The sequence below is a fragment of the Selaginella moellendorffii genome, unplaced genomic scaffold, assembly GCF_000143415.4.
Source record: "Selaginella moellendorffii unplaced genomic scaffold, v1.0 SELMOscaffold_0, whole genome shotgun sequence".
NCBI lineage: Eukaryota > Viridiplantae > Streptophyta > Lycopodiopsida > Selaginellales > Selaginellaceae > Selaginella > Selaginella moellendorffii.
In genome coordinates, this window is record NW_003314261.1 from 2,570,560 (window position 1) to 2,590,006 (window position 19,447).

Genomic DNA, 19,447 nt, shown 5'->3' on the forward strand with positions numbered 1-19,447 from the left:
TAAGTTTGCCACCGAGATGTCTGTACAAAAATGACAGGTTCGAGAATGGATACGTACCAGTGGTTGCACCTTATACAGGCCTGCAAGGAGGTTTCCATGCTTGAGGAAACTGACTCTCGCATTAGGTCATCCTTGGGAGCTCCCGACACAGTAATCTACAACAGGCTGATTGAGCAGTATGGGAAGCTTGGAAGCCTAGATGGCGCTCGGAGAGCTTTCAACGACGTCAGAGAGAAGAACGGCTTCACTTGGGTGGTAATGCTGGTGGCTTGTGCCCGAAACGGGCATATGGAGGAGGCGCAGCGCGTGTTCGATCAGATGCCACGGAAGACGCCGGAGTCTTGGACAGCAATGCTAAATGCGTATGCCCGAGCTGGGCGTATCGGCAAAGCGAAGAAGATCTTCGACGAGCTGCCTCACAGGGATTTGGTTTCGTGGACGTCCATGCTGACGGCTTATGCCCGCTGCGGATATGTGGACCAGGCGAGAGAGATCTTTGACCAAATGCCAGTTTGGAACCTTGTTTCCTTTACGGCAATGCTCAGCGGGTATTCGCGAAACGCACAGACCGAGCAAGCGGTGGAACTCTTCTCCCAAATGCCAGAGCCGGATTTATTTGCGTGGACGACGATGCTAGCTTTACATGCTCAACAGGGACACGTCCATGAAGTAATGAAGATGTTTGAGGCGATGCCCTTGCGGGATCTGGTGGCGTGGTCTTGTCTCGTAGCGGCAAATGCAGGGATGGGCCTCGTCGAGCAGGCCAAACAAGTGTTCGATGCAATGCCGGAGTGGAGCCTTTTTTCCTGGAACTCGATGATAAGCATGTACGGACAGAATGGAAACTTGGAGGAGGCCAAGCGCTTGTTTGACGAGATGTTCCAGCGTGATGTGTTCTCCTGGACTTCTCTTCTTACAGCGTTCGCTCAAAGCGGGCAGATTGCTCTTGCACGGCAGACCTTCGAGACAATGCCGGAGTTTAGTCTCGTCTCGTGGAACTCCATGCTCGCTGCTTACGAGCAAAACGGAGACTTTGATCGTGCTAGAGAGATTTTCGACTCGATGCTACTGAGGGACTTGATTTCCTGGAACACCATGCTAGCCGCGACTGCTCATCATGGGCTCCTGCACCACACGAAGCTCCTGTTCGGCGGCATGCCATGCAGGGACTTGGTCTCGTGGACGACGATGGTGGCGGCTTTTGCAGAGAACGGGCAAGTGGAAGACGCAAAGGCAGCGCTGGATTCCATACCTGTGTGGAACTTATCATCAGTGAACTCCATGCTCACTGCGTTCGCGAGAGCCGGGCTCGCGAAGGACGCCAAGAGGATGTTTGATGCGATGAGGCACAAGAACATCGTCTCGTGGAACACGATGCTGGAGCTTTACGCACAGAACGGGTTCCACAAAGAGCTTGCGCGCGTGTTTGAGGACATGCCCGAGCGGGACACAATCTCCTGGAACACAGCCATCTCGGCCTACGCACAGAGGGGCCACGCCGCTCAAGCAAAGAGACTCTTCGATCAAATGCCGGAGCGGAGCTCGGTTTCGTGGAGCTCAATGGTGGCACTCTACAGCTACCATGGCCGCTCCAGCCAAGCGTTTGTCACATTCGAGGAGATGAACTTGGAGGTGGCTCCTCGCGTCGACGAGGTTTGCTTTGTGTCTCTCATGGCTTCTTGCGGCCGAGAAGGCAGGACTCTGGCCGGGAAGAAGTGCTTTGTGTCGATGAAGGAAGACTTTGGGATCTCCCACACAAAGCACCACTACTGCTGCATGGTGGACTTGCTGGCCAGGGCGGGATACTTGATCGACGCGCAAGAACTCGTGAGGGCCATGCCGTATCGTGCTACCGCGGTGGAGTGGCTTTGCTTGCTGTGTGCTTGCAACAGCCGCGGGAGTCTCAAGCACACCGCCGTGGAGATCAAGTCGGTACTGGAGCAAAACTTTGGATCCGCGTTTGTGGTGTTGGCAAACAAAACGATTTGATCGCTGTAAATATCAATCTTACTGATGTGTTCTCGCTATCAGTTTCATGGGCGAGGATCGACAGGACGATAGTTGGCATTGATTTTGATGAAATATATCAAGCGGGGATAGCTCAGTTGGGAGAGCGTCAGACTGAAGATCTGAAGGCCGCGTGTTCGATCCACGCTCACCGCACGTCTTTCGATGGCATCTTCTCAAAAACTGGTTGAATCTTTTGCCACCATTTACCAACTTTCAAGTGAAAAACTAAAGTATGCACACAAACTTACAATGACAATGAATTTGGACGGTGAGACCGCAGGAAAGATTTTGGATCTCATCAGCACCTCTACCACCCTCGCCGACGCCCAGCACGTGCAATCCATCATCCATGCGCGTTTCTCCCCGCCGCCAACTTTCCTCCTCAACAAGCTCATCGAGCTCTTCGGCAAATGCGGCAGCGCCAAGCACGCCTCTGCCATCTTCACCGCCATGCACGACGACAGGAAAGACGCCTTCTCCTGGGACCTCATGCTCGTCGCCTTCTCGCGAAACGCCCATCTCAACCACGCCAAATCCCTCTTCGATCGCATGCCGCACCGCAACATCGTCTCCTGGAACTCGATGCTCGCGGCCTACGCACAAAACGGGCATCTCCGCCGCGCCGCCTCGCTCTTTAACGAGATGCCGTACAGGGATCTCGTCTCTTATACAACGATTCTGTCAGCTTATGCTATTAGCGGGCATTTGGAGCTAACGAGACGTGTGTTTGACTCCATGCCGGTAAAGAATCTTGCAGGATATACCTCCATGCTGATAGTCCTTGCTAGCAAAGGTAAAGTTTGTGAGGCAAGGTTGGTTTTTGATTCTATGCCCATGCAAGATACCGTGGCCTGGACTTCTATGTTTGTGGCATATGCCCAAAACCGGCATTTTGATAGCGCTAGAGCCTTGTTTGAAAACATGCCCGAGCAAGACTTAGTGTCTTGGAACTCAATGCTTTCAATGCTAGTCCTTACAAGTAACCTGGAATATTTGAAATACCTTTTTGACACCATGCCTCAGCGAGACATCATCTCTTGGACCAACTTGCTTACTGCATATGCCCAAGCCGGGCATCTCGAAGAATCGAAACGAATCTTCGACGAGATGCCGGAGCACAACCTCGTGTCGTGGACGTCGATGATCTCTGCAAGCTCGCAAAACGGCAACTTGGTTGGAGCGAAACAAATCTTCGACGACGTACCTCAGAGAGACGAAGTTATGTGGAACTCGATGCTCGCTGCTTACACCCAGAACGGGCACTTGATCCGAGCCTGCCACTTCTTTTGGGAGATGCCACAGCACGACTTTGTTTCCTGGAACTCGATGCTCGCAACGTACGCCCAGAACGGGCACGTCGTCGAGGCCAAGGCCATCTTCAACCGGATCAAACTCTTGAATCATTGCGACGATGTCTGCTTTCTCTCTATCCTGATAGCGTCCAGCCACGACGGAGACCTCTACACTGCCAGGTCCCATTTTGTGTCGATGAGCATGGATTTCCGGCTGCAACAGACGAAGCAGCACTACACTTGCATGGTCGATTTGCTGGCTAGAGCCGGGCACCTCAACGAGGCACGGGAGCTCATGCTAACGATGCCGTACCTCACGGATTCTGTCGACTGGAAGTGCTTCCTCGGTGCCTGCCGAAGTCACAGTGATATCCGGGGCGGTGGCCATGCTGCACAGCGCACGCTTGAGATGGACTCGAACAATGGATCGGCTTACTCGTTACTCGCTAACATCTACTCCATGCGTACGAGAGAGACTGGGGGAAGTTTATAGCCTTGTGCTGTCCTCAGCCAGTGGTGCCTTTGTTGAACAGCTCAAGTGTCAAGTTGGCTATAAAAACAGGTATCGATTTGAAGCCCAAAAATGTCGTCATCTGTGATTCATTGTAAATATTGAATGACTTTAAAAACGACTCCCTCAGTTACCTGACGGTTGATTTCAGGCGAAGTTGTATAATCATTTGCCTTGCATCAAAAAGAGCGTTTTGAGAGGTCAACGACAGGCAAAAGCAAAAAGCATACCAGCATGTCCATTTTCTGTATACTGAAACTCAAGCTCTTGAGTAAACCGAACGGAGCTTGGAACGTAACTGCGGAATTGAGCTTCTCTATCTGCAGTACCAAGTTAAATCAAAGAAACAAGTGTGGTGCATAAATCACCTCACCAAAGATCAAACCACACGCTGTCCTAAAAGTAAAAGCCTTTTCAGCAAACACTTGCATGTATCAAGCGAAGACAGTCAAGCGAAGTTATTCTAACCTGTTTTCACGTTTTTATGACGTAGAAATCTCCTGCTCTAGCACGCCCTCTTTGCCCGTCAGCATAGCAATCTTGTCCTTGCATTGATTTTTCCGGTGATTTCACCATAAGGATACGATTGAAAACAGCTTGCTTGCGGTGAGTTTGATCCTTCCAAGACCAAAGTCTTGAGCTTGGACACTACAGAGACGTCTCACCCTTCTGTACCTGTTACCGTATGTTTGGTTATATTTGAGGCAAAAGTCAGAAAATAATACAGAAAGATTACCTTTCCTTCAAGGATTCCAACTTCTTGCCGTAATTGCAACGATTCGCGTTCCAAAGATGAAATGGTAGATCGTGCAGCTTCACGGCTGAGAGTCTATCAGAAGCGACTTGAAGCTCCTTTGACGTTCCAATGCTTTCTTTCTCTATGACCTTGATCGTCTCCTGTGTCCTAGCTAAGAGACTTTCCAGCAAAAAACATCAACTTATCATTGACATTTTTTCCTAGTCGCTTCTTAGACTTCTCAGGAGTCGCAAGTACAGATGTAGATGAAGCTGCCTTATGTTGTTGCAAAAGGAATGATTCCTCATCATCATATGAAGCAAGGATGGCTTTTACTCTGTAACCTGCCATCAACGCAGAGCCTTGAAAAAAACCACAACAAGAAATCAACGTGTCAGAATACCTGGCGTTCCAGGCGAGAGTTTCTTCCTCGAGCTTCTTCTGCATGTTCACGTAGCAGACGCGGATTCTTGTTTTTTTTCATCAGAGTCCTCCAGTGCGACTTGTAACTCCCCGACTTTAGCTTTACTGACCAGCAACTCCCTGAAATCAATAGAAAAACCTGGCAAATGTACCTCTGCAAGCTAACTAGCTTTTCTATTCAGGGATCTCATCTCGAGAGGCGTTTCCTGGGATGGCTTTGAGGGCATCCTCCCAAGCATTCAGATCGCATTCCAAAGCAGATATACATAGCTTGCTCTTCAAGCTCTCCATGTTGCACGAGCAAATAGGAAAGCTCCTCTGATACGCACTCGGTCTCCCGTCTGCATGCATCATTCTGAAGAAAATCGCACACAAGCCATTACAGCAAGCCAAAGATCCAAATAATTCACCTCAGCATTCATTTTAGACATGCTAAACTCGTTGTTCTCTCCCATCCCTTGTATGTTCCTTTCTAGACGACGAATTTCTTTAGCGGAGCTGTCACGTAAACTTGCAAGCTCGGTTTTCAGTGAGGAGACTTCGTTTTCCGCTTCCTTAGCTCTCGTCTCAGCCTCGGACTTTGATCGAATCTCTGCCTTTTCCTATGGACAACGATTCTAGAAACAAAGAAATCCAACTGCTTGCGAAATCTTATAGTGACTTCACTCCCGCTCTTTTCCACAGTACAACCTTCTAGTCCAGGGTCAATAATCCATATTTTCAATGGTCATTGCAACTTAACCACTTCTTGGAACATAACAGCTGGAATCCAGCTGATAGAAGTGGGATTACTAATCCTCCAAGAGGAGACAACCTTGCTAATTGACAAGTATAGTCATTCTTTTGTGTGGGATCACATACCAAAGTCTTAAATTTCTCAATTTCTGAAAGGATGCATGTGGTTATCCAACCGTAGGCATGTTTGTTTCCAGATGAATTATACAGCAAATGTCATTTTGAGATTATAGTAGATTATATTCTCAATTCCATTCCAATAATTTTATCATGAAAACATTTTATAATGTGTTAGATTGTGAATTCTTCAAACACCTTTGACCTGCACTGAAAGTGAGGCCTTGGTAAATAAAATTGACTTAGATTGGTAGATGGACCTGCATACCGTATTGATATTATTATCTATCATTCCATAAAGAATCACATGGATAGTTTCCTGTATCACAAAGCTTTAAGCAATATGCTAATCAAATCACTATTCATGTATATTTAAACATTATATCAGTCCGAACTGATCAATTTAACTTTACCTTCTCTTCCACTAGACACAACAGCTAGAATCAAGCTGATAATAATACATGTGTTTGAGCCAAAAGGGAGCACATTGTACACAAAGATGCCCCAGGGGGTGAGAAATGCTGTTTTGTCACAGTTGGCTAGGTGAATCCTTCTTGGACAACTGGAGGCATGAAGCCACAATACAATGAATGCAAAATTATCACTCTTGGTCCCTCTAGTTTTCAGTGTTGCGTACCCACATCCTTTGCCATTGCCAAAGTTTGTATTCATTGGCATGGAATCTACCCTAGCTTAAATATCACAATCTAGTGGAGTTGGCATTGGCAAAAGTAGGTTTTGCTTGGAAAGGAATGCCCATGCGGAAATCTCCCGTCCAGGATGGGAACTCGCTCAAAATGGAGCTCGCAGCACTCAGCAGTCGCAGCCCATGGGCGGCGCTCCTAGGAGCCCACTGCGCCCCTAACACAGGGCGCCCATGGGAGTGGAGCTCGGAAGCTTGAAGTGCTGTAGACAGAGTGTCAGTGCCGCCATCAAGTATAGTGCCAAGAGAGGAGCCCACAGCACCCAAAAACAAGAGCTCGTAATGGGCGGCCCTCCAGCAGCGTGACCAGAGCTTGCCGAGCGGCACTCACAGCCCTTACGAATTGACAGTTGGACCTACATTATCACGTGCATGTTTGCTGCTTTGGTTTTGTTTACATAGTAAAGAAAGCGATTGTGTATCATCCAGCACTATCAGCAGTTCATTACAAATGTGCTTTGACAATGTCTTAACCATGGGGCTCGTGCACTAGTTAAACTTTACAAAAATATTGATGTGAGCCACGCGCATTGAATTTTGAAAGCAACCAATAATCTGCTTAATGTCAAGATCCAAACTCGTCAACTTGCCACAGAGGTTTGATTAAGAAACAAATATTGATTGAATATATAACATCAGAAGCGCCTTATCCTCTCCTCACCTCGCTACTTCATTCTGAGCAACTCATCAAAATCTTAGGTATTCCATGGCTTCACACCGTTTGCTTCCAAAGGTTGGAGGATCCGCAAATATCAGCATAGGAAAGGTAACGACTTGAGTTTCATATGAAAATTTCTGATCCTGAACAGGACGGAATCAAAGCCTCGCTGGACAATTCTAAACAAGAAGATGCTAAGACACCTGTATGTGATTCAAGAGGTCCTGTTTCGTTCTAATGTTTGTTTGTGTGTTCGTAGGATAATAATGCTCCAGCTGTGACTCTCCTGCCCCGCTATGTAGCAGTAAAGAGCTCTGGGGGCTACTTGAGGCTCAACTTCAAGTCGAGCGGGGAGGATAACACAAAGCGTCCCTACTTGACTTTCTCGGAACAGAGCAAGTCCCGGTTAGCAACTCATCAAATCCTGTACCTGAAGAAAGATACTGTGTTCTTACGAGCAGCAAATGGAAGATTCTGGCGTGTTCTTCAGGATGGTGGCTGGGTAGTTGCTGATCGAGAGGGCACACCTGCATCCACCGATACTGACTGTCAGTTTGAGGTGAAGCAGATCGACTCAAACACCTATTCGTTCAAATCGGTGCTGAATGGAAAGTATCTTGGTGGTCATACCGTGAAAAACCTGGAAAGGGGATTCAGAGCTTCTGATGATACGTCCAAGGAGAGCTTGCAAGTGACTTCTGCAGAAGATACTGCACTCACACTTCCACGCTATGTCATGTTCAAGGGCGGCAACAACAAGTTCATGTGCGTGCATGCTGAACGTGGGCAGGAAATCTGGCTACAATTCAACCTCGAGAACAATCCGGACCTTCACGCGGCTTTTGAAGTTGTCCCCACTGTGGATGGTAATGTAGCGATGTGCAGCATCAAAAGGGACCGCTTCTGGAGGCTAAGTCCCAATTGGATATGGACCGACATCGAACGTTCCAAGGCACTTACCACTCCGGCGTGCTTGTTCGAGCCCATCAAACTCAGCAACAAAGTTGTAGCCTTCCGTTCGACAGTCAACCAAAAGTTGTGCAAGCGCTACACTGATTACTGGGTGAGTTCCCTATGTGCCATTGCCGACAGCATCAACGATAAAGAGACCCACCTGGAAGTGAGCAAGGCTGTGTCGCATACAAGCATATTTGATGTAAAGTATCTGCTCGAGTTGGCCGAAATGCGGGAGATTGAAACCCTGGTGGTTGGCCGCAGCTACCTGAAGAACGACGGTGAAAAAACGGCAGATTTACAGGCGCAGGTTACCTTGTCTGAAACACTGACCACCAGCCAAACGTGGAGCACCTCTGACACCTTTTCTATGAGCACAAGCGTGTCTTTAACCGCTGGGAAGCCTGAAGTTGCAAGTGCTACGTTTACGCTGACTATTGGGACTGAAACAACAAAGACCTACGAATTTGGTAAGGCCACTCAGAACGCAATCCAGTTTCAGTCCACAATCACTGTCAAAGATGTCAAGCCAAATGAGGAGGCGAACCTAACCTTTGAATGTACTAAAGCTAAGTGCCGAATTCCTTTCACGTACAAGACCAGGAGCACTCGACTGGATGGTGTCGATCTGCCAGCAACTGAAGAAATTGATGGTATTTTCGAAGGTGTCCTGGTATACAACGTTGGAGCAAAGATAGGACGTGGAACTAAGTTGTCTTCAGAAGCTGGAAATAAGTTGTCTTTAGAAGCTGGAGACGTTATCTCTATCAACATAGAGACTGGAGAGACACGGAAGGAGGAAGAATGGGTGCCTATGGAAGTGACAGAAACTCCTATTAATGGATAAATTACAGAGAACAGCGAAACAAATAAAGAGAAATAAAAGCTTTCCTCTGAGTGCTAATAAAACATTTCTTCATTTACTTTCGAAGAGGCTATTAGGTATTAGCTGAGGTATTTGCATCTAGGGACACGATCGATTAATCAATCTAAATTGCCTTCTGCCTCAACACTTACAACAAGACTGTCATAGCTCGTCCGAACACGCACAACAAAGAGCTGGAGAGCGCGGAGAAGTGTAGAGTGAGGCAGCGGTGCTGCTATGCTATTTTCGACCAAGAGGTCATTCTAGCATTTTAGGGCTTTCTTTTACTTCTCCTAACTTTATTCGGCTAACGTAACCCTAATCCTGACAGCTGTCCTAACCCTAACTAAGTTCTATTTTATTTAGATAGACAAAAGTTATTTTTGTGAGGGGAGCTTCATCTGCTAGGGAGATTACCGAGTGGAGATACTGATGTTGCGCAAACCTGTCTGGGACAATGAGATTGTGCGTCTTGTCAGCGTAGAATGTGGCGGAGAACTTGTCAGCAACGGATCTGAACAGCTCCTAAGTCACCAAAAGCAGACTGAAAGAAACGACTGAAAAGTTGCATCCGTTCGTTAGCTCAGAGTAAGGATGGAGGGCTTTGGTTGTCTAAACCTGGAATCTCACCCAATTGGAGTCCAACAATCACTCCCATTTGCTACATTGTATCCGGAAGCCACGGGGAATTGTCGGTGTTTTTCTTGCGGCATGATGTATTCCAATTGGATAGTTCTGATTTTTCCAAGATAGAGCTGCCAATGAATTTCCTGTCAACACTAGCGATAGAAAGGACCATATAATTGATCAGCTGCTGATTCGAATGTGAGTCAGATCGCTGAGACGTTGAATGAAGCTTCTCTGCTTGATCGTAGAGATTGTAATGAAGGTAGTTCCTTAACAGGAAATTCAACAAGGTTTCCTGGAAACAACATCAGTAAGGCACTACCTGCTCTAATTCATCATGCCGTAGAGTCGCTGGTGAAGAGCAAGAAGGTCAGAGAAAACATACAGTACATTCCGTAAACCATCCAAAAGTACACCTCTATCCCCGCAAGAGAGTCAGCAAAGTGACTAGTAGGATTACAGCCTTGATGCCAATGTCCTCCGATTCATCTGTTGCAATGTCTTGATACCTGCATCTGAGCAAGCCCTGGCCTAAAAAACAAAGTAAGCACCTGCGAAGCAAGTAGCGGATTCACCTGCCTACACTGCTTCTGGTCGATCAAGTAGATCAAAACTATGAGGTAACACAGTATTTCCAGCTCAGGTAGCACATTCTGCTTCGATGGAGAATCTCATAGTCTTGTCATCCTCCGGCTGTATGAAGTCTCTTCAGATTGAAAACAGGGATCATATACAACAAATGTACCTTCTTCACGAATTGCAGCAGTGAATCAGAATCCGACAGAATCACGAACTTGATAAATGCAGCCAAGTGATCCAGGCTTGAGCTTATGCCGTACAGCCATCACGTTGCAAACAGCTCGAACCATGAGCCCCATCTCCTTCGTTGCCACACCTTCTCCACCAAGGTGGAGCTAGGGTAAAATGCGGAACAAGCTTAAGTGAGAGGATTGACGGCCCTGTGGAATCCTTAGAGCGATGTGGAGAGGAAACAGCAGGCACTTCCTTCATTTCCACGTCGAAGGCTATGCAATACAGATCCATTGCATTGTCAGGCATTCTGCTTCAGGACTGTTCTCCTGTCTCAACTTAAAGAGTAATTTTTGTTATTGTAAATAGCCTATCAAGGTGTTCCAATCACCAAGGAGTTTTTTTGCAACCACATATAAGTGACACATTGGATGACTTCCCTTCCTTCAAACGTGCCAAGTTTCTAGTTGACAAGGAGGCCTACTTCCGCCAGTGAGCTTCTTGTTCTGCTATTTTCCGATTGTTTCAGTGATGCTTATAGCTTTGTAGGCTCGCAGCGAAGAATTTAACGCCCCTTCCTGGCCTTCCAAGGTTATGTAAGTGGATCGAGGACAAAAATCTGCGACGTGCTGCAGTGAGCAATGCTCCCAAGGTGAATGTTGAATTTATGATTTCGCAGGTGCCTTCAAAGTTTCTTCGAGACGGTGATTTTGGGAGATGCATGATAAGCTTTTTCCCAATCCGTACTTGGAGGCAATGCAATTACTTATCTCTCCGTCTGGTATTCTCGGCTCTGACTGCTTGCTTTCTTTTTGGTTGCACACGCAGGATTCACCATCTGGAATCAAAGCAGGAGCAGGCATAGCAGGATACCTTTTTAGCTCAGAACTATGATTTGGTCAGCTCCCTAAAACTTACAATGATACCACGAGGAGAATTTTGGATGTCATCAGCACCTCCACCACCCGACGCCAATCCATCATCCATGCACGTTTCCCCGCCGCCAACTTTCCTCCTCAACAAGCTCATCGAGCTCTTCGGCAAATGCGGCAGCGCCAAGCATGCCGCTGCCATATTTGCCGCCATGCACGACCACAGGGAAGACGCCTTCTCCCATCTCAACCACGCCAAATCCCTCTTCGATCACATGCCACACCGCAACATCGTCTCCTGGAACTCGATGCTCGTGGCCTACGCACAAAACGGGCATCTCCGCCACGTCTCGTCTAATGGACAACGATATTCCATTACCAGCTAAACGTGTGTTCGATTCTATGCCAGTAAAGAAACTCGCAGGATATACCTTTCATGCTGATCTATTTAGCCTGGACCTCTATGTTCATAAACCGGCATTTTGATAGCGCCGAGCGTGAATTGGTGTCTTGGATTCAATGCTAGTCCTTACAAGTAACCTGCAATACCTAAAATATCTTTTCGATACCATGCCACACCGACACGTAGTCTCTTGGACCAACTTGCTCACAACATATGCCCAAGGCGGGCATCTCGAAGAATCCAAACGAATCTTCGACGAGATGCCGGAGCACAACGTCGATGATCTCTGCAAGTGGAAACTTGGTTGGAGCGAACAATCTTCGACGACGTACCTCAGAGACACGACATTATGTGAAAATCGATGCTCGCTGCTTACACCCAGAACGGGCATGTCATCCGAGCCTTCACCTCTTTCGCGAGATGCCACAGCACGACTGTCTCCTGGAACTCGATGCTACGTAACGTACGCTCAGAACGGGCACGTCGACGAGGCCAAGGCCATCTTCAACCGGATCAGACTCGCTTTCTCTCTATCCTGATAGCCTCCAGCCACGACGGAGACCTCTACACTGCCAGGTCCCATTTTGTGTCGATGAGCATGGATTTCCAGCTGCAACCATCGAAGCAGCACTACACTTGCATGGTCGATCTGCTGGCTAGAGCCGGGCACCTCAACGAGGCACGGGAGCTCATGCTAACAATGCCGTCCCTCACGGGTTCTGTCGACTGGAAGTGCTTCCTCGGTGCCTGCCGAAGTCACAGTGATCTCCGGCGCGGTGCCCATGCTGCAAAGCGCACGCTTGAGATGGACTCAAACAATGGATCGGCTTACTTGTTACTCGCTAACATCTACTCCATGCGTACAAGAGACACTCGGCGGAGTTTGTAGCCTTGTGCTTCCCTCAGCCAATGGTCCCCTTGTTGAACAGCTCGAGTGTCAAGTTGGCTATAAAAGCAGGTATCGATTTGAAGCCTTGCAAAAATGTCGTCACCTGTGATTCATAGTAAATATTGAGTGACTTTAAAAACGACTCTCTCAGTTACCTGACGGTCGATTTCAGGCGAAGTTGTATAATCATTTGCCTTGCATCAAAAAGAGCGTTTTGAGAGGTCAACGACAGGCAAAAGCAAAAAGCATACCAGCATATCGATGCGTCCAACTGCATGTCCATTTGCTGTATACTGAAACTCAAGTGTTTCGTACTCCTTATCTCTTGAGTAAACCGAACGGAGCTTGAAAAACGTAACTGCGGAATCGGGCTTCTCGTTCATCAATATCTGCAGCACCAAGTTAAATAAAAGAAACAAGTGTGGTGCATAAATCACCTCGTAACCAAAGATCAAACCACATGCCGTCCTAAAAGTAAAAGCCTTTTCGGCAAACACTTGCATGTATCTGGAACAAAGACAGATTAACAAAATCTCAAGCGCAGTTATTCTAACCTGTTTTCACGTTTTTTTAACGTAGAAATCTCCTGCTCTAGTGCGCCCACTTTGCCCGTCAGCATAGCAATCTTGTCCTTGCTTTCAAGAATAGATGCAATTTGCTCTGCATATCACGGTGATTTCACCATAAGGACGCGATTTAAAACATATAACCGAACATACCGTGCGTGGCACTCTCAACAGGTATAGAAGTGACAACCGGGTGAGACGTTTCTGTAGTGTCCAAGCTTGTTCGCAGCTTCAAGACTTTGGTCTTGGAAGGATCAAACTCACCGCAAGCAAGCTTTGAGGCAAAAGTCAGAAAATAATACAGAAAGAAAGTACTACTATTACCTTTCCTTCAAGGGTTCCAATTTCTTGCCGTAATTGCAGCGATTCGCGTTCCAAAGATGAAATTTTAGAGCGTGCAGCTTCAAGATCGGCTGAGAGTCCATCGGCAGCGATTTGACGCTCCTTTGACGTTCCAATGCTTTCTTCTAATTCCTTCTCTATGACCTTGATCGTCTCCTGCGAGCTAGCTAAGAGACTCTCCAGCTCCTGTATGAACACAAAAAACATCAACTTATCATTGACATATTTTTCTACCTCAATTCGCCGCTGCTTAGACTTCTCAGGAGTCGCAAGTACAGATGTAGACGAAGCTGCCTTATGTTGTTGCAAAAGGAACGATTCCTCTTCATCATATGAAGCAAGGATGGCTTTTACTCCGTCTCTTTCTCGTGTCAAAGAAACAACCTGCCATTACGCAGAGCTTGAAGAAAACCACAACAAGAAGAAATCATGTGTCAGAATACCTGGCGTTCCAGGCGAGAGATTCTTCCTCGAGCTCCTTCTGCATGTTGACGTGCTGATGCAGCAGCAGACTCCGATTCTTGTTTTTCCATCAGAGTCCGCGCCAGTGCGACTTGTAACTCCTCAACTTTAGCTTTAAGCCCTCCATTTTCAGATAGTCTGACCAGCAACTCCCTGAATTCAATCATAAGTAGCCGCAATCTTCAAAAGAACTAAGCAAATGTACCTCTGCAAGCTAACTAGCTTCTCGGGGATCTGATCTCGAGAGACGTTTCCTGGGATGGTTTTGAGGACATCGTCCCAAGCATTCAGATCACATTCCAAAGCGGATATACGGAGCTTCACGTCAGCATAGTCTACCAGCTTGGCTTCTGCTTGTTCTGCGCGCTTTCTTAGAGTATCAAGTTGTTCTTCCACTGCCTGCTGCTTCACGTAATTTGCCTTCAGCTTCTTCGCCTCTGAAATTTCAGCAGACTTTAAAAGAAAAAAACAGTAAGAGAGATTTTCAATGACAAACTTCAAACTCCACTTGACCTGATGTTTTAATTCCTCTCGCAGACTGTTGATTACTGCCTCCGCCTCTTGACTGTCCGTCATACGTGTATTGGAAAGCTTACTTGACGCGGTAGCGAGCTCTCTTTCAAGGTTCATTTTTTCCTGCAGTATCTGCAATACAGAAGCAAATAAACACATGTGTGAAGAACACAAATTTCTTACTTACATTGTTAAGTTTCTCTTCAAGCTCTCCATGTTGCACGCGCAAATACGAAAGCTCCTCTGATACGCACTCGGTCTCCCGTCTACATGCATCATTCTGAAAAAATTCACACACAAGCCATTACAGCAAATCAACGATCCAATACTAAACCTCAGCATTCATTTTAGACATGCAAAACTCGTTGTTCTCTTCCATCCCTTGTATATCCCTTTCCAGACGACGAATTTCTTTAGCAGAGCTGTCACGCAAGCTTGCAAGCTCGTTTTTGAGTGACGAGATTTCGTTTTCCGCTTCCTTAGCTCTTGTCTCGGCCTCGGACTTTGATCGAATCTCTGCCATCAACTTTTCCTATAGACAACGATTCTAGCGTTAAGTAAAAAAGAAAAATCCACACTGGGTATGAAAGCTTGCCTGGATTTCGTTGCAACGAAGTAGGTGCTTGCGAAATCGTTCTTCTCCCACAGTCACCTCCTCAGCTCGCTGCGTACGTAGAGCTTCTTCTCTGCACGTAGCAGCTGCCAAACTTTGTTCTAGTGACTTCACGCGCGCAATCAGGCTTTGGTTCTCGCTTTCTGTGACAAAATCAAAGTCTCGAAAGGAGAAAGGGAGGAACTCACCGCGAGCTTTTAGCTGTTTAAATGCCGCTTCGTACTCTACAACTTGCTTTTCTCTGCGATCCAGCGTCTCGAGTAGCTCCGATTTCACCTACATTCCCGCAGAAAAACCTCTAGAAAATCGAAGAACCCTAAACCCAGACTCACCATATTTCGGCATTTATAGCTGCAGCGCATCGAATCCCAGTCGCGATCGTGATCGCCGGCATCATCGTCCTCTGGATAGGAACCGGCGAGCTCAAGATTTCGCTGATCATACGGCACCATAGCCGCCATTCCATCATCGAGCACAGGATTCCTTGCTGCCGGCGAGTGCGCCACTTCGATCTCGCGCTCCAGCAGCTCTAGAACTCGCGGCCGCTTCGCCGCTGGCGTCCTCGTCATCATCCTGGAAGCCCTGATATAACTCCCCTCAACCAAGAGCCCTAAAAACAGAGCTCTATCCAAATGGAATCCATAGCAGCGGCATTGGCGACACCGCGGATGAAAATCTCCTCCAATCTCAGGGAAAGGAGGGCCAAATCCGCAGTAATCTCTGTAAGAGCCTCGAGTGGCGGCTGCTGCGGAGGATCGGGATCATCGTCGGGCAGCTGCAGTAGCCACAACAAGATCACAATGCCGGATCTAGACTACAATCCGGGCGGGGCGAGCTCGTCGAAATCAGGGCTGGAGAACGTTGGCAAGGAATTCGAGGCTTTAGTGGCGCAGCAAACGCTCATAGAGCTAGAGAAGGATTACGAGACTACACAGGTGAGAGAGCGAACGATTTCTTTTCGAAAATTTCTCCATTGATTCGTGGATCTTGGCAGATGAGAGGCACAATCTCCAAGGAAGAGGTTCACGAGGCCATGAACAGCGTCCCAGTGGTGAGTAGTCGAGCATGAACTTCACGCGGGTTAAAAAACACTTACCTCTCCATTTTCGTCTTACAGGGTAAAACTTCCACCACGCAGGGTAACTCCTGCGTGGATATTGACGAGTTACTGTCCGACGCGGCCGACTGTAATTTCGTGTTCCAGCAGTGTGACGAAGAAATCGTCTTGGTGTAAAAAAAACATCGAGATATTTTGTGATATTTTATAGAATTTACGATTGCCATCTTACCACGCCACATGAGCCCTAATCTTTAGCTCCATTCTTTCCAATAATGCTTTTGGCGCTCGCGACGAGGAGCTGATGGAACCCTAGCGGGGCAAGAAAGAAGAGGGGCGATGACGACGCCGCTCCATATGGCGTGCTATGGCGATCTCCGGGCGTGGTTCCGGAGGCGGCGCCGCGCAATTCTCATCGCCGCGGGCGCGCTGGGCGCGGGATGCGTGCTCTACTACGGATTCACCAGGTACAGCGCCGCGGCGCTCGCTAGGGCTAGGGCGGTGGAGGAGGAGGAATCCAGGCTTAGGGCGGAGACGGAGGAGGAGCGCATCCTCCACCTCCGCCGGCATTGCGACGAAATCCAGCTCCTGGCCGATGCCACGACGCTGCCGTCGCTGCTCGCGCACCTCAGCGAGCGGCTCTTCGAGCTTGTCAACCTCTCGGAGCTCACGCGGCAGCTCATGGCGGGCAAGGAGGGGCCGCAAGCGCTCACCCCCGACGAGAAGCTCAATCTCTGGCAGAAGCTCAAGGTCTCCAGCTTCACAAGGACGCTGTGCGCCGCCTGGGGGATGGGTCTCGTCCAGCTCTTCGTCCGGGTCCAGCTCAATCTCTTGGGCAGGCAGCTCTTCATCAGCACTGCCTCGTTCGGCGATCTCCCGTTCAGCACCCAGCACAAGTTCCTCGCGTTTGGCGACTTCCTCCCCCTGCATGGGATCGCGCTTCTCGTCCAGGACGTGGAAGAAGCGGTGACCGAGGTGATGAGAGACATCTCCCTCAAGAAAGCGTACTCGTTCGACGAGCTCCGGGACTTGCTCATCCAGATCCAGGCCGCGTTCGAGAAGCAGCAGAAGGATTGGTGCCGCTACTTGCTTCCAGAGAATGACAAGCTCCCGGAAGAAGACTATCCAGTCGCCGAGAGTTCTCACAGCCGAGACGATGACGAGCAGCTGCTCGTGGCCAAAGCCCGGGACGTGATCTCGAGCGCGGAGTTCCAGCACACGCTGGGTGCTGTGCTTGACGCTCTCCTGGACACGATGGTGCAAGACTTGCTTCCATACTACCAGGGCCAGCCGGCGGTGGGACTGCCGCTCGCGAAGCTCGTCCCCGCCGTTTCCAGCGTTGGAATGCTGCTGGACAATCGCCAAGACAGCAAGTACGTTCGAGCGGTGGCCGAGCTCCCAGAGGTGAAGTCTTTCAGCGCCATGGTTTACGGTAGCGCAGCCTGACTAGTTCTTTGCGGCTTTTTCTCGAATCGCGCTGGGCGACTGCTAGATTTCGCTTGTGAATGTAAATCTTACACTTGGAAAATAATCTCGGCTGGTTCGCATCGATTTATTGGAAGATCTCAGACAAAATTCCCGGACGAGAGATTTACCTTCTGAAGTGAAAAGAAACACAAGGAAAACAATATGAAGTTCCAAGTAGAACGAACACTTGGACAAACTATTCCATGGAGTACCTGTGGGAGAGCCTAGTTGACGAGCCTGGCAGGATTGATGTTGAGCAGCATGTTGTTTCCACCGGGGAGATAGGCCAGGTTCTTGTTCTTGGAGAGGGTGTTGGCGATGTCGCGAGCAGCCTCGATGCGCCGGAGCTCGATGAGGCCAAAGCCGGCGTTGGCGGTGGCCTGGGAGATGAGCTTCGCGGCTTCTCCCTCGCCCTCGGCGCGGATGATCGCGGCACGGCGCTCCTGCTCGGCCTTTGCCACCACGAACTTGGAACGCTCGGCCTCCTGCTGCGCGACTTGCTTGGCCTCGACGGCTCTGGCGAACTCCGTGCCGTAGGAGAGATGGGTGATGGCCACGTCGTCCAGTTGGATGTTGAAATCCTTTGCTCGCTTCACAAGTCCTGCAAGCACAAGAAGAAAGCAGTAGTAAAAACTACGATCTCATTCTCATCTGGAAACCATAGCACCACCAAGTGTGAAGACAAGACAATACGAACATCCATAACGGAAAAAAAAAAGACAAAAAGAGAGAATAGTCAAGATTTCATTCTCATCTGGAAACCATAGCGCCATGCATCGACCAAAGGCAATCATTTCATTCTCATCTGGAGAGCAGCGCCATTTATCGACCAAGGGTAAAGCCCATGTCAAGAAAAAAACGTAAGAAAGAGCCCAAGCAATACGAACAAAACCAACATCCATAACGAAAAAAGAAATAAAAGAGGATGGTAAGAACTAAGATTCATTCTCATCTGGAAACCATAGAGCCATGCATCGACCAAGTGTAAAGCCCATGACGAAAAAATACGTAAGAAAGAGCCCAGGCAATACGAATAAAACCAACATCCATAACGGAAAAAGTTGCCATGGAGAAGATGAAGAACAAAACTAAACAACGAGTAAAACAATCAAGCATCCATCACGAAGGCAATTAAAAAAAGCCAACAGGCACAACAAGGCTAAATGCTTTACATCGATCGCATTCTAAAAGAAGAAAAGGAGGATAGAAAGCTTACCTTCACGGACAAGGGCCGAGACGTATGGGCGATCCGTGAGGAGCTGGTCGGCATTGAACTGCGCGACCACAGCCTTGAGCACCTCGTTCCCAATCGAGGGCAGCACGCGCTCGTCGTAATCCACGCCCAGCGTCTTGAAGATCGACGGGAGGCTGCCCACATCCGGCCGCGACAGCACCCTGAGCGTGAGATTGACCATCTGGAGATCCTTGGTGCCCGTGACCGACGAGATCGCTCTAGGGCGCGTGCGAATGTCGAAGATGTAGGGCTTCTGGAGCAGCGGAATGAGGACGTGCGTGCCCTCGCCGACGGTCTCATCCAGCACGCCGCGCAGCCGATCGAAGATCACCGCCTGCTCGCCCCCATCCACCGTGTAGAGCGACGCATTGAGGATGCTGCCGCCGATTCCCAGCGCCACGGCGACGCGCGCCACATTGTTGAGCAGCCCGGCTACCCTTGGTGCCGCCATAATCCCTTCCCTTGCCTTCCTCACTTCCAAAACCCTAAACCCTCAGCCGCTAGAGTGGGGCCACACACGGAATATTCTTGTCAAGGCTGCTCATTCTGTTAGTTTTGAAGCTAGAAAACGTATATTCTGCTAAACATTTTAATACGGGCATATTCTGGGAAGTGGCGGAGATATTTGTCTATGCCCGTTGGATTTGC

At 48.6% G+C, this 19,447-nt stretch overlaps 6 protein-coding genes, 1 non-coding gene and 1 pseudogene across 10 annotated transcripts; 5 read left to right on the forward strand and 3 right to left on the reverse strand.

The window, feature by feature from the left end:
- The first annotated feature begins 45 nt into the window (after nt 1–45).
- On the forward strand, nt 46–1,989 carry LOC112344649 (pentatricopeptide repeat-containing protein At4g02750-like). Its single transcript, XM_024669820.1, has one exon. It carries the CDS (start codon nt 46–48, stop codon nt 1,987–1,989), a length of 1,944 nt encoding a protein of 647 aa, XP_024525588.1.
- A 101-nt stretch (nt 1,990–2,090) lies between these two features.
- TRNAF-GAA lies at nt 2,091–2,163 on the forward strand. The gene has a single exon. It is a non-coding gene; the product is annotated as a tRNA-Phe (tRNA).
- Nucleotides 2,164–2,652: 489 nt separating this feature from the next.
- Nucleotides 2,653–3,795, forward strand: LOC9662970 (pentatricopeptide repeat-containing protein At4g02750). Its single transcript, XM_002960196.2, has one exon. The coding sequence runs from the start codon at nt 2,653–2,655 to the stop codon at nt 3,793–3,795; it is 1,143 nt and encodes a 380-aa protein (XP_002960242.2).
- A 3,406-nt stretch (nt 3,796–7,201) lies between these two features.
- LOC9641738 (natterin-3) lies at nt 7,202–9,067 on the forward strand. 2 transcript variants are annotated; one of them, XM_024671804.1, is made up of 4 exons: nt 7,202–7,293; nt 7,337–7,390; nt 7,445–7,590; nt 7,647–9,067. In XM_024671804.1, exon 4 carries the CDS (start codon nt 7,922–7,924, stop codon nt 8,984–8,986), a length of 1,065 nt encoding a protein of 354 aa, XP_024527572.1. In that variant the 5' UTR covers nt 7,202–7,293; nt 7,337–7,390; nt 7,445–7,590; nt 7,647–7,921; the 3' UTR covers nt 8,987–9,067. The 2 variants fall into 2 exon arrangements, with proteins under 2 accessions (XP_024527572.1, XP_024527578.1); XM_024671810.1 differs by having other exon boundaries at nt 7,350–7,390.
- Nucleotides 9,068–9,417: 350 nt separating this feature from the next.
- Nucleotides 9,418–10,509, reverse strand: LOC112344685 (annotated as a pseudogene).
- Nucleotides 10,510–11,799: 1,290 nt separating this feature from the next.
- LOC112344391 (mitotic spindle checkpoint protein MAD1-like) lies at nt 11,800–15,655 on the reverse strand. 2 transcript variants are annotated; one of them, XM_024669048.1, is made up of 18 exons: nt 15,374–15,655; nt 15,230–15,317; nt 15,024–15,184; nt 14,763–14,960; nt 14,616–14,708; nt 14,429–14,560; nt 14,121–14,368; nt 13,897–14,068; nt 13,688–13,837; nt 13,436–13,639; nt 13,265–13,385; nt 13,100–13,205; nt 12,983–13,052; nt 12,797–12,934; nt 12,701–12,739; nt 12,489–12,648; nt 11,989–12,441; nt 11,800–11,942 (listed from the first exon to the last, which is right to left on the reverse strand). In XM_024669048.1, the coding sequence occupies exons 1-16, from the start codon at nt 15,611–15,613 to the stop codon at nt 12,559–12,561; spliced, it is 2,250 nt and encodes a 749-aa protein (XP_024524816.1). In that variant the 5' UTR covers nt 15,614–15,655; the 3' UTR covers nt 11,800–11,942; nt 11,989–12,441; nt 12,489–12,558. The 2 variants fall into 2 exon arrangements, with proteins under 2 accessions (XP_024524816.1, XP_024524811.1); XM_024669043.1 differs by lacking the exon at nt 11,800–11,942 and having other exon boundaries at nt 11,976–12,441.
- LOC9662971 (peroxisome biogenesis protein 3-1) lies at nt 15,656–17,649 on the forward strand. The gene is made up of 3 exons (XM_002960198.2): nt 15,656–15,976; nt 16,036–16,092; nt 16,159–17,649. The coding sequence occupies exon 3, from the start codon at nt 16,438–16,440 to the stop codon at nt 17,542–17,544; it is 1,107 nt and encodes a 368-aa protein (XP_002960244.2). The 5' UTR covers nt 15,656–15,976; nt 16,036–16,092; nt 16,159–16,437; the 3' UTR covers nt 17,545–17,649.
- LOC9641739 (prohibitin-3, mitochondrial) lies at nt 17,619–19,301 on the reverse strand. Of its 2 annotated transcripts, XM_002960865.2 has the most exons (3): nt 18,782–19,301; nt 17,778–18,166; nt 17,619–17,696 (listed from the first exon to the last, which is right to left on the reverse strand). In XM_002960865.2, exons 1-2 carry the CDS (start codon nt 19,248–19,250, stop codon nt 17,790–17,792), a joined length of 846 nt encoding a protein of 281 aa, XP_002960911.1. In that variant the 5' UTR covers nt 19,251–19,301; the 3' UTR covers nt 17,619–17,696; nt 17,778–17,789. The 2 variants fall into 2 exon arrangements, with proteins under 2 accessions (XP_002960911.1, XP_024524833.1); XM_024669065.1 differs by having other exon boundaries at nt 17,664–18,166.
- Between the last annotated feature and the right edge of the window lie 146 nt (nt 19,302–19,447).

Excerpts from the sequence above, each read along its gene's own strand:
- LOC112344649 (XM_024669820.1), top strand. The coding sequence starts at position 46 with ATGGATACGTACCAGTGGTTGCACCTTATACAGGCCTGCAAGGAGGTT.
- LOC9662970 (XM_002960196.2), top strand. The coding sequence starts at position 2,653 with ATGCCGTACAGGGATCTCGTCTCTTATACAACGATTCTGTCAGCTTAT.
- LOC9641738 (XM_024671804.1), top strand. The coding sequence starts at position 7,922 with ATGTTCAAGGGCGGCAACAACAAGTTCATGTGCGTGCATGCTGAACGT.
- LOC112344391 (XM_024669048.1), bottom strand. The coding sequence starts at position 15,613 with ATGATGACGAGGACGCCAGCGGCGAAGCGGCCGCGAGTTCTAGAGCTG. Across the intron at positions 13,640-13,687 it reads CTAAGCAGCGGCGAATTGAG|GAGCTGGAGAGTCTCTTAGC; the intron begins GTAGAAAAATAT and ends GTGTTCATACAG. Across the intron at positions 12,740-12,796 it reads TTGGACGCATCGATATGCTG|GCAAATGATTATACAACTTC; the intron begins GTATGCTTTTTG and ends TTTTGATGCAAG.
- LOC9662971 (XM_002960198.2), top strand. The coding sequence starts at position 16,438 with ATGACGACGCCGCTCCATATGGCGTGCTATGGCGATCTCCGGGCGTGG.
- LOC9641739 (XM_002960865.2), bottom strand. The coding sequence starts at position 19,250 with ATGGCGGCACCAAGGGTAGCCGGGCTGCTCAACAATGTGGCGCGCGTC. Across the intron at positions 18,167-18,781 it reads CTCGGCCCTTGTCCGTGAAG|GACTTGTGAAGCGAGCAAAG; the intron begins GTAAGCTTTCTA and ends TTGTGCTTGCAG.